This window comes from Bombina bombina, chromosome 5 (assembly GCF_027579735.1).
Source record: "Bombina bombina isolate aBomBom1 chromosome 5, aBomBom1.pri, whole genome shotgun sequence".
Taxonomy (NCBI): Eukaryota; Metazoa; Chordata; class Amphibia; order Anura; family Bombinatoridae; genus Bombina; species Bombina bombina.
The window spans coordinates 1,007,401,297-1,007,413,719 of NC_069503.1; the positions used below are offsets into that span (position 1 = coordinate 1,007,401,297).

The 12,423-nt window shown below is 43.3% G+C and overlaps 1 protein-coding gene across 1 annotated transcript in view; it reads right to left on the bottom strand.

The window, feature by feature from the left end:
• RNF19A (ring finger protein 19A, RBR E3 ubiquitin protein ligase) overlaps window positions 1-12,423 on the bottom strand; it is a 340,911-nt gene that overhangs the window by 24,878 nt on the left and 303,610 nt on the right. The window contains 1 exon segment of the mRNA XM_053715246.1: window positions 5,648-5,861. Coding sequence (XP_053571221.1) covers window positions 5,648-5,861 — 214 coding nt within the window.

Genomic DNA, 12,423 nt, shown 5'->3' on the forward strand with positions numbered 1-12,423 from the left:
AAAACAAAACTTTCCAAGATAATAACTTAATATCAACGGAATGTAAGGGTTCAAACGGAACCCCCTGAAGAACTGAAAGAACTAAATTGAGACTCCAAGGAGGAGTCAAAGGTTTGTAAACAGGCTTGATTCTAACCAGAGCCTGAACAAAGGCTTGAACATCTGGCACAGCTGCCAGTTTTTTGTGAAGTAACACCGACAAGGCAGAAATCTGTCCCTTCAGGGAACTTGCCGATAATCCTTTTTCCAATCCTTCTTGAAGGAAGGATAGAATCCTAGGAATCTTAACCTTGTCCCAAGGGAATCCGTTAGATTCACACCAACAGATATATTTTTTCCAAATTTTGTGGTAAATCTTTCTAGTTACAGGCTTTCTGGCCTGAACAAGAGTATCGATAACAGAATCTGAGAAACCTCGCTTCGATAAAATCAAGCGTTCAATCTCCAAGCAGTCAGCTGGAGTGAAACCAGATTCGGATGTTCGAACGGACCTTGAACAAGAAGGTCTCGTCTCAAAGGTAGCTTCCAAGGTGGAGCCGATGACATATTCACCAGATCTGCATACCAAGTCCTGCGTGGCCACGCAGGAGCTATCAAGATCACCGACGCCCTCTCCTGATTGATCCTGGCTACCAGCCTGGGGATGAGAGGAAACGGCGGGAACACATAAGCTAGTTTGAAGGTCCAAGGTGCTACTAGTGCATCCACTAGAGCCGCCTTGGGATCCCTGGATCTGGACCCGTAGCAAGGAACTTTGAAGTTCTGACGAGAGGCCATCAGATCCATGTCTGGAATGCCCCATAGTTGAGTGACTTGGGCAAAGATTTCCGGATGGAGTTCCCACTCCCCCGGATGCAATGTCTGACGACTCAGAAAATCCGCTTCCCAATTTTCCACTCCCGGGATGTGGATAGCAGACAGGTGGCAGGAGTGAGACTCCGCCCATAGAATAATCTTGGTCACTTCTTCCATCGCTAGGGAACTCCTTGTTCCCCCCTGATGGTTGATGTACGCAACAGTCGTCATGTTGTCTGATTGAAACCGAATGAACTTGGTCCTCGCTAGCTGAGGCCAAGCCTTGAGAGCATTGAATATCGCTCTCAGTTCCAGAATATTTATCGGTAGAAGAGATTCTTCCCGAGACCAAAGACCCTGAGCTTTCAGGGATCCCCAGACCGCGCCCCAGCCCATCAGACTGGCGTCGGTCGTGACAATGACCCACTCTGGTCTGCGGAATGTCATTCCTCGCGACAGGTTGTCCAGGGACAGCCACCAACGGAGTGAGTCTCTGGTCCTCTGATTTACTTGTATCTTTGGAGACAAGTCTGTATAGTCCCCATTCCACTGACTGAGCATGCACAGTTGTAATGGTCTTAGATGAATGCGCGCAAAAGGAACTATGTCCATTGCCGCTACCATCAACCCGATCACTTCCATGCACTGAGCTACGGAAGGAAGAGGAACGGAATGAAGTATCCGACAAGAGTCCAGAAGCTTTGTCTTTCTGGCCTCTGTTAGAAAAATCCTCATTTCTGAGGAGTCTATAATTGTTCCCAAGAAGGGAACCCTTGTTGACGGGGATAGAGAACTCTTTTCCACGTTCACTTTCCAGCCGTGAGATCTGAGAAAGGCCAGGACGATGTCCGTGTGAGCCTTTGCTCGAGGGAGGGACGACGCTTGAATCAGAATGTCGTCCAGGTAAGGTACTACTGCAATTCCCCTTGGTCTTAGTACCGCTAGAAGGGACCCTAGTACCTTTGTGAAAATCCTTGGAGCAGTGGCTAATCCGAAAGGAAGCGCCACAAACTGGTAATGTTTGTCCAGGAATGCAAACCTTAGGAACTGATGATGTTCCTTGTGGATAGGAATATGTAGATACGCATCCTTTAAATCCACCGTGGTCATGAATTGACCTTCCTGGATGGAAGGAAGGATAGTTCGAATGGTTTCCATCTTGAAAGATGGGACCTTGAGAAATTTGTTTAAGATCTTGAGATCTAAGATTGGTCTGAACGTTCCCTCTTTTTTGGGAACTATGAACAGATTGGAGTAGAACCCCATCCCTTGTTCTCTTAATGGAACAGGATGAATCACTCCCATTTTTAACAGGTCTTCTACACAATGTAAGAACGCCTGTCTTTTTATGTGGTCTGAAGACAACTGAGACCTGTGGAACCTCCCCCTTGGGGGAAGTCCCTTGAATTCCAGAAGATAACCCTGGGAGACTATTTCTAGCGCCCAAGGATCCAGAACATCTCTTGCCCAAGCCGGAGCGAAGAGAGAGAGTCTGCCCCCCACCAGATCCGGTCCCGGATCGGGGGCCAATATTTCATGCTGTCTTGGTAGCAGTGACAGGTTTCTTGGCCTGCTTTCCCTTGTTCCAGCCTTGCATTGGTCTCCAAGCTGGCTTGGCTTGAGAAGTATTACCCTCTTGCTTAGAGGACGTAGCACTTTGAGCTGGTCCGTTTTTACGAAAGGGACGAAAATTAGGTCTATTTTTTGCCTTGAAAGGCCTATCCTGAGGAAGGGCGTGGCCCTTACCCCCAGTGATATCAGAGATAATCTCTTTCAAGTCAGGGCCAAACAGCGTTTTCCCCTTGAAAGGAATGTTTAGTAACTTGTTCTTGGAAGACGCATCAGCCGACCAAGATTTCAACCAAAGCGCTCTGCGCGCCACAATAGCAAACCCAGAATTCTTAGCCGCTAACCTAGCCACTTGCAAAGTGGCGTCTAGAGTGAAAGAATTAGCCAATTTGAGAGCATTGATTCTGTCCATAATCTCCTCATAAGGAGGAGAATCACTATCGAGCACCTTAATCAGTTCATCAAACCAGAAATATGCAGCTGTAGTGACAGGGACAATGCATGAAATGGGTTGTAGAAGGTAACCCTGCTGAACAAACATCTTTTTAAGCAAACCTTCTAATTTTTTATCCATAGGATCTTTGAAAGCACAACTATCCTCTATGGGTATAGTGGTGCGTTTGTTTAAAGTAGAAACCGCTCCCTCGACCTTGGGGACTGACTGCCATAAGTCCTTTCTGGGGTCGACCATAGGAAACAATTTTTTAAATATGGGGGGAGGGACGAAAGGAATACCGGGCCTTTCCCATTCTTTATTAACAATGTCCGCCACCCGCTTGGGTATAGGAAAAGCTTCTGGGAGCCCCGGCACCTCTAGGAACTTGTCCATTTTACATAGTTTCTCTGGAATGACCAACTTTTCACAATCATCCAGAGTGGATAATACCTCCTTAAGCAAAATGCGGAGATGTTCCAACTTAAATTTAAATGTAATCACATCAGATTCAGCCTGATGAGAAATGTTCCCTGAATCAGTAATTTCTCCCTCAGACAAAACCTCCCTGGCCCCCTCAAACTGGATTAGGGGCCCTTCAGAGATATTAATATCAGCGTCGTCATGCTCTTCAGTAACTAAAACAGAGCAGCCACGCTTACGCTGACAAGGTTTCATTTTGGCTAAAATGTTTTTGACAGAATTATCCATTACAGCCGTTAACTGTTGCATAGTAAGGAGTATTGGCGCGCTAGATGTACTAGGGGCCTCCTGAGTGGGCAAGACTCGTGTAGACGAAGGAGGGAATGATGCAGTACCATGCTTACTCCCCTCACTTGAGGAATCATCTTGGGCATCATTGTCATTATCACATAAATCACATTTATTTAAATGAATAGGAATTCTGGCTTCCCCACATTCAGAACACAGTCTATCTGGTAGTTCAGACATGTTAAACAGGCATAAACTTGATAAGAAAGTACAAAAAACGTTTTAAAATAAAACCGTTACTGTCACTTTAAATTTTAAACTGAACACACTTTGTTACTGCAATTGCGAAAAAACATGAAGGAATTGTTCAAAAATCACAAAATTTTCACCACAGTGTCTTAAAGCCTTAAAAATATTGCACACCAAATTTGGAAGCTTTAACCCTTAAAATAACGGAACCGGAGCCGTTATAAGCTTTAACCCCTTTACAGTCCCTGGTATCTGCTTTGCTGAGACCCAACCAAGCCCAAAGGGGAATACGATACCAAATGACGCCTTCAGAAAGTCTTTTCTAAGTATCAGAGCTCCTCTCACATGCGACTGCATGCCATGCCTCTCAAAAACAAGTGCGCCACACCGGCGCGAAAATGAGACTCTGCTTATGCTTTGGGAAAGCCCCTAAGAAATAAGGTGTCTAATACAGTGCCTGCCGATATTATTATATCAAAATACCCAGATAAAATGATTCCTCAAGGCTAAATATGTGCTAATAATGAATCGATTTAGCCCAGAAAAGTCTACAGTCTAAATAAGCCCTTGTAAAGCCCTTATTTACGATCGTAATAAATATGGCTTACCGGATCCCATAGGGAAAATGACAGCTTCCAGCATTACATCGTCTTGTTAGAATGTGTCATACCTCAAGCAGCAAGAGACTGCACACTGTTCCCCCAACTGAAGTTAATTGCTCTCAACAGTCCTGTGTGGAACAGCCATGGATTTTAGTTACGGTTGCTAAAATCATTTTCCTCATACAAACAGAAATCTTCATCTCTTTTCTGTTTCTGAGTAAATAGTACATACCAGCACTATTTCAAAATAACAAACTCTTGATTGAATAATAAAAAACTACAGTTAAACACTAAAAAACTCTAAGCCATCTCCGTGGAGATGTTGCCTGTACAACGGCAAAGAGAATGACTGGGGTAGGCGGAGCCTAGGAGGGATCATGTGACCAGCTTTGCTGGGCTCTTTGCCATTTCCTGTTGGGGAAGAGAATATCCCACAAGTAAGGATGACGCCGTGGACCGGACACACCTATGTTGGAGAAACATAATTTATGTAAGAACTTACCTGATAAATTAATTTCTTTCATATTGGCAAAAGTCCATGAGCTAGTGACATATGGGATATACATCCCTACCAGGAGGGGGCAAAGTTTCCCAAACCTCAAAAGGACTATAAATACACCTCCCACCACACCCACAACTCAGTTTAACGAATAGCCAAGTAGTGAGGTGATAACAAAAGAAGTAAAATAGCATATAAAAAACGGAACCGGAAAAATAATTGTGCTTTTATACAAAAAAAACATAACCACGATAAAAAGGGTGGGCCTCATGGACTATTGCCAATATGAAAGAAATGAATTTTATCAGGCAAGTTCTTACATAAATTATGTTTTTTTCATGTAATTGGCAAGAGTCCATGAGCTAGTGACGTATGGGATAGAAATACCCAAGATGTGGAAGTCCACAGAAGAGTCACTAGAGAGGGAGGGATAAAATGATAACAGCTATTTCCACTGAGAAATTAAACCCACACAATAATTACGTTTTCCTTATATTTCCAATTCCTCTTTTGTATGCTTTTTTTACACCTTTGTATTATCACCTCACTTCTTGGCTATTGGTTAAACTGAGTTGTGGGTGTGGTGGGAGGTGTATTTAGGCATTTTGAGGTTTGGGAAACTTTGCCCCCTCCTGGTAGAAATGTATATCCCATACGTCACTAGCTCATGGATTCTTGCCAATTACATAAAAGAAAATGACAGTACACTATCCCTTTAAATGCAAGCACCTGTTTTACAGTTTTCTCATAACTACATTAGCTTACAAATAATTCACAGTCAGGGTTTACCTGTTAAAACAATTCACCATAGCACTTCCAGACAAGCTGCCTGTGATGCTGGCCCCTGCTAGAGCCATGGTGCTCGCCGTTTCACTTAGGTTATCTCGAATTGCGCCAATTCTATCCATGTGACTGCCGCTGGCGCTCAAGCTGCCCGTCATCCCTCCGACACTTCCTTCTCCAATGCTTGGATTGTGGCGTGCTTCAGCGACAGAAGTGGTATCTAGACAAAGCATACAACATATAAATGCTATAATAGTGGCTGACTAGAGAGAAAAAACAATACTGATATTAGTTGTCCCATAAAATAACTGTAGAAAGTATTCAGCAACATAACATTTAACTAGTTCAGAATGTTTACTGGTTAAAGCGATTGAAAAATTGAAACGTGCATAGGTGTATTTAAATTTGAAATAGAAGCATATTTGCAATATACTTGCATAAGCAAAAATGCTTCTTTTCAGCGGCATATGCACATATCCTGTGAGTGCCTCGTGTGCCAACCTTCAGACACCACAGCTTCTAAGAGTCAGCATTGGCTTGTATGACACTAATTAAAGTCTTCACTGATGCAATGCATACCCCAGTCAATTCTCTGAGCAGCCAGTGTTAAAATATGTACATTTGCCGCTTTTACTAGTTGTAACTTTTACTAGAATTAAGGCTGGGCGATATGGGGGGGGGGGAAAATTGTGCAATTCTCCTCTGTAACCAACATAAGCCCCATCAGCTCCCACTGTAACCCCCCAATAAGCACTCCCTTTAACATCATAAGCACCGCCTGTAACCACCATCAGCCCCCAGCCCACGTAAGTCCCAGCGCACCCCTTTCCCTGTAACCCGAATCAGTCACAGCGCACCCCCTCCCTGAAACCTGCATCAGCCACAGCGCTCCCCGGTAAGTCGGACCCTCCCTGTAACCTGCATCAGTCACAGCGCTCCCCGGTAAGCCGGCCCCCCTCCCTGTAACCCGCATCAGCTACAGTGCACCCCAGTAAGTCAGCCCCCCCTCCCTGTAACCCGCATCAGCCACAACGCTCCCCGGTAAGTCGGCTCAATGTCGCAAGGCAAGCACGGCAAGTCAGTGGCCCTCCTATACGTCATAGGTGATGTCAAATGGGGCGGGGCTAAAAACCGCATTCTCTCACAGTTTTAGAACCGCGGTGATTAATCACGGTTTAAAATCGCATCCGCCATTAATCGTTACGCTCTAACTAGAACCATGAAAGTACATTGCAAAAAAGGAAATTTATGCTTATCTGATAAATTTATTTCTTTTTTGACACGATGAGTCCACGGATGATCATAATTACTAATGGGATATTCACCTCCTGGTCAGCAGGAGGAGGCAAATAGCACCACAGCAGAGCTGTTAAATAGCTCCTCCCTTCCCTCCCACTACAGTCATTCAACCGAAGTTAGGAAGAGAAAGGAAAAGCCAAGGTGCAGAGGTGTCTGAAGTTTAAAATAACCCACAACCTGTCTAAACACACAGGGCGGGCCGTGGACTCATGTCAAAAAAGAAATACATTTATCAGGTAAGCATAAATTTCCTTTTTTTTTTAAAACACGAGTCCACGGATCATCATAATTATTAATGGGATTCAATACACAGATGATACGGGAGGGACAAGACAGGGAACCTAAACGGAAGGCACCACTGCTTGAAGAACCTTTCTCCCAAAAAAAATGATTGTACATCTGGGAAATCTACCAGACGTTTGAGTAACAAAATAGAGAAAGACAGAGTTTTACCCATTAGGGAACTTGACGATAAACCTTTCAAAAAATACAAAATTCTATGAATCCCATCTACTCCAGTAGTCCCTGGATTCACACCAATAGAGATATTTACACCATATCTTATGATAAATAGGACTAGTAACAGGCTTTCGAGCCTGAATTATGGTCACAATGACCTAGTCAGAAAACCCTGCTTGGATAATAAGTGTTCAATCTCCAAGCAGTCAGTTCCAGATAAACCAGATTTGTGTAAAGGAGCGCTTGATTAGAAGGTACTTCCTCCATAGAAGTCTCCAAGGTGGCAGAGATGACATATCCACCAGATCTGAATACCAAATCCTACAACGTGAAGTCGGTGCTATGAGATTCAACGAAGCCCTCTCCTGCTTGATTCAAACAATGGCCCAAGTAAGAAAAGCAAAACGGAGGAAAAAACTGGAGAACAATCCCGGATGGAGTTCCCACTCCCCTGGATGAAAAGACTGCCTGCGCAGGAAGTCCGTCCAAATGTTCCACCCCTGGGATATAGCTCGCCAACAGGTCTTTTCCAAATTTACCTTCCACCCGTAAGACCACGGGAAGGATAACACCAAGTCCGTGTGAAATCTTGTTAGCTTTAAGGATGGCGCCTGCACTAGATGTTGTCCAGATAGGACGCCACTGCAATGCTCCAAGCACCGTTGACAGCGCTCCCAGAGCCTTCGTAAAGACTCTGAGAGCTGTGGCAAAACCGAAAAGAAGGGTCACTAACTGGAAGCGTTTGTCCAACTAGAAAATGGCACCTGCAGGTACGCGTCGTTTAATCCACTGTTGTCATAAATTGACCCTCCTGATCAAGGGAAGAATGGAACGAATAGTTGCCATCTTGAAGGACGGTACACTAAGAAAATCTGTTTAGACTCTTGAGATCTAAAAAAGTGGACTGAAGGTTACCTCTCGTTTGGGAACCACAAACCGATTGGTATAAAAAAAAAAAACAGACCCAGTACCTGTATTGGAACTAGAACAACCATTCACAGGTCTGAGGTGTCTCTTACACAGTGTAAGAATGCCTATTCTTTTGTCTGATCTGCAGATAATATTGAAAGCAGAAACCTGTCTCTGGGAGGAAAAACTCTGGAACTCTAATTTGAATCCCTGGGACATTATTTTCTATTGCCCAGGGATTCTGAACATCTCGATCCCAAGTCTGAGCGACGACTGAAAGTCTGCCCCCTTCAAAATCCGATCCCGAATCGGGGGCATGTTCGTCATGCTGTCTTTGATTCAGCAGCAGGCTATTTTGATTTTTCAAGCCAGGTTCCAACAAGGTCTTCCACTTGTAAGGAATTCGCTAAAAGCTTAGACTTAGAGCATACATTCGTAGAACAAGGTTCTAACCATAAGTCTTTGTGAACTGAAACAGAGAAACCTGAAACCTATGCTTCCAGTTTGATAACTTGAAGGGAAGAATTTGAAACAAAGGAATTAGCCAATTTGAAAGCTGATATCCTATCCTGGAGTCTATTCAGGGGATTTTGACTTAGTAGCATCAAACAACGCATCAAACCAATATGCCGTCGCACTAGTGACGGTAGCAAAGTACACAGCTGGTTGCCTTGGAAAACCTGGTGTACATCCCTTTTCTAATTATTTGTCCATAGGACCTTTGAAAAACCCAACTCTCTTCTAAGGGTATAGTAGCTCTCTTAGCTAAGCTGGAAACTACTCCATCCTGAGGCGGCTATGGGAAACATCATATTAAATATAGGGAATGCGGTTTCTTCCATTCCTTATTACTCACTGGACGCACTAGAATAGATTAAACCATTCGTAATAGCCACTACTGAATCAATCACCCTAAATGATTGAAAATCCTTTAGAAATGTTGTCTACCACTTGGTAAACACATATAATGCAGAGCAACTAGAGGTGGAGTGTGAGAGGAAGCGTAGGGCACTGCACGTGAGCTTCCACAGACTCCCAAACAGCAAATGCCTTTGAAGGAGTAATGTTAGAAAAAGTTAAAAATTGACACATAAAAACCGTTACTGTCTCTTTAAACTGAAAAATAACTTATTATTTCAATGTGCAGAAGCAAGCTAAATTAGCATGCCCATATAGTTGTTTATAGACATCGCCATGACATTAAACAATATCTTGTGCTGAAATTCCAGATGGAAATTGCAAGGAACCGCAGGTCAGCGCCTTGAGACCCTTACAGGTGAAAAGACGCGCTTTACAAGAACCCAATAGATAGATAGACTGCATGTGACTGTCTCTTTAAAATTTAAAAGTAATTTCTTAGATCTGTGTGCAGAAGCAAATAAATTAGAATGTCAACCTTGCTGTTCATCAACACTGCCATGACATTAAAGAAGCAATGTCTTATGCAGCAATTCCAAATGGAAATTACAAGGAACCGCAGGGCACTGCAGGTGACCGGCTCTTTAAAATTTGAAAGTAATTTCTTAGTTCTGAGTGCAGAAGCAAGTAAATTAGTATATCAACATTGCTATACATAAACTCAGTAGCAAGTGACACTGGCTCTTTAACACATCTTTTTTTCCTAGGTCTAACATTAAAGATGTATGAGGGAATTAGAGAACCCTATCAATCTCTCAGCTTGTTCTAAAGGACGTTACTGAGGCGTCAGCAGCCTGTCTATACCACAAGAACTGAGCACATAATAGCGCCAACTGATGCGCAATCTGTTAGCCAGAAATTCCTTTGTGTCTTCCGATAACCGGAAGTGACAGAAAGGAAGAGATTAGTATACGGCGCCATTCTCCACTCCTTTACTCATAACTGACAGGAAGGAGGAAGGAAAACATTGGCGCCGTTTATACTATCAACTCAGTCCCTCGTGGGCGTCACACCAAGTAATCTCACCGGTCACCATTTCTCAGTACAGGCGCCGGAAGCAAAGTCAAAATCTCACTGCGCTGTAACACCACATTTTCTGAAGCGGAGTGAAAATGGCGCGTAAATAATGCCCATCGTGGGTGTGGCTAATAAAAAATCTCCCAGTCGGCACCAAAGTTACCAACCCGCTGGGAGAAATAGAACAACAATAATATAAAAGCCCCAGTGACTGTAGCAACGCTGCCCGATAAATCCCAGGGCCTGCTGCTACATTGACCCCTCGCCCAAATATCCCCTATGTCTGAGGGGAGACTATGCGATGACAATTAGACGTGTTCCATGTAGAAAGAAATAAAGTGTCTCCTTTATCTTGTCCCATGCACAAGTAAATAAAGAGTATCCTTTATCTCTGAGACTCCGTTTCCATTAAGCCCCAGCACTGTCTACAACACTGCCCGAATGTTCCCTATCCTAAAAGGGAAACTATGTGACATAATGAGGCTCGTGTATAAGAAAATAGTCTCCTTTATGTTTGAGACACCTGAAGCCCCAGTGCCTGCTGCAAAAACTGCCCAAATGTCCCCTATGTCAAAGTAATAATGAGGCTTATGTATAAAATAAATGAAGTACCCTCCTTAGTTTCTGAGACTTTCAAAATCCCCCAGAAAAAAAGTCAGCACTTACCTCATTTTCTGCCTGGCAGCAAGGCAGATTCCAGGTTTAAGAGGTCCTATCCCTCCCATGGACCTGAGAATGAAGAGAAAGTCCTGAGTTAGAATCTCTCAGGTTTTCCAGAGGCAGGGCAGCATCAAAATATGGGAGGCGCAGTGAGAATTATGTCCCACCAGTTCCCATTGCTTTAAAGCCACCAAAAGCTCTACTGTAGAGACTGATATGGACTACGGCTACACCCTAGAACAAAGCAGCACACTCTGGTACTACTTTAAAAATAATAATTGATTGAAGAATCTAATCTAACACCTCACTTTACCTCTTCCTATCACTAACGTAGGCAAAGAGAATGACTGGAGTGGGAGGGAAGGGAGGAGCTATTTAACAGCTCTGCTGTGGTGCTCTTTGACTCCTCCTGCTGACTAGTAGGTGAATATCCCATTAGTAATTATGATGATCCGTGGACTCATTGTGTCTTAAAAAAGAAATGCTTCTCTTTAAGAACAGGGAGTGGTAATAATAAAACATATATAATTGTATTAAGGCACATCCGAGTACACGAGTACAAAAGAATGTCTGTCAATTTAATGTGTACATTTAACAATTCCTAAGTAGCCACAGCACTGGTGCATCTCAATTCTCTAATTTTATTATTGCACTAGTGCCTGCATAACTCCTGAATAGTGACTGTTAGCTCTAGAGCAGTAACACATTACTGGAAGTTAGCTAAACACATCTAGTGAGCCAATGGCAAGAGGCATATGTGCAGTGTCACCAATTACCAGCTAGCTCCCTGTAGTGCACTGCTGCTCATGAGCCTACCTAAGTATGCTTTCCAACAAATGATACCAACAGAACAAACATTTGATAATGAAAATAAACTAACATGTAAATTGCATGTTCTGTCTGAACCATGTCCCTATAATGTTTAAGTGTCACTCCGATCTTGTATCACCCTCAGGCTGGCTCACTTCTCATTACCTTTAATAATAATGACTAATTTGCACTAAATCAATTAACAGCCTCAACTTTACTTTCTGAAGCATTAGCCTGGGCACCCCAAAGGCAGAACATGCTGTGATCTGAGATGTCCTTTCAGAAAACGCAGCATGTCTGCAGAAAGAACAGGGCACATGCAGGAACTGTTAGCACGTTCATTTTGCAGTGCTGCTCCACATCAGCCTGTTCTATTCTAAAAATGTTGTGCTCTGGCTGCACTGTGTATGTTTTCCTCAACACAGTGCAGCATGAGAGAAGCACTGTTTGAAGAGAACAGTCAAACACCGAGAAGTGCTAAAAAGTGGAAGCACATTGATTGAGTACTGGATCTCAGGCATCTTTTTTTTTTTTTTAACCCCGCTTCCTAGCATTTCCCAGTCTGTAAAAGATGCGACTCCTGAATGTAAGACATTCTTGTAAGAAATTGTTAACTACATTTTTACTACAGAAAATCTTTCAATAAAAAAAAAAAAAATCTCATTGCAGAAAGTGGAGAAAAGTTCTGCCTCTGGGCTGGGCACTCTGAC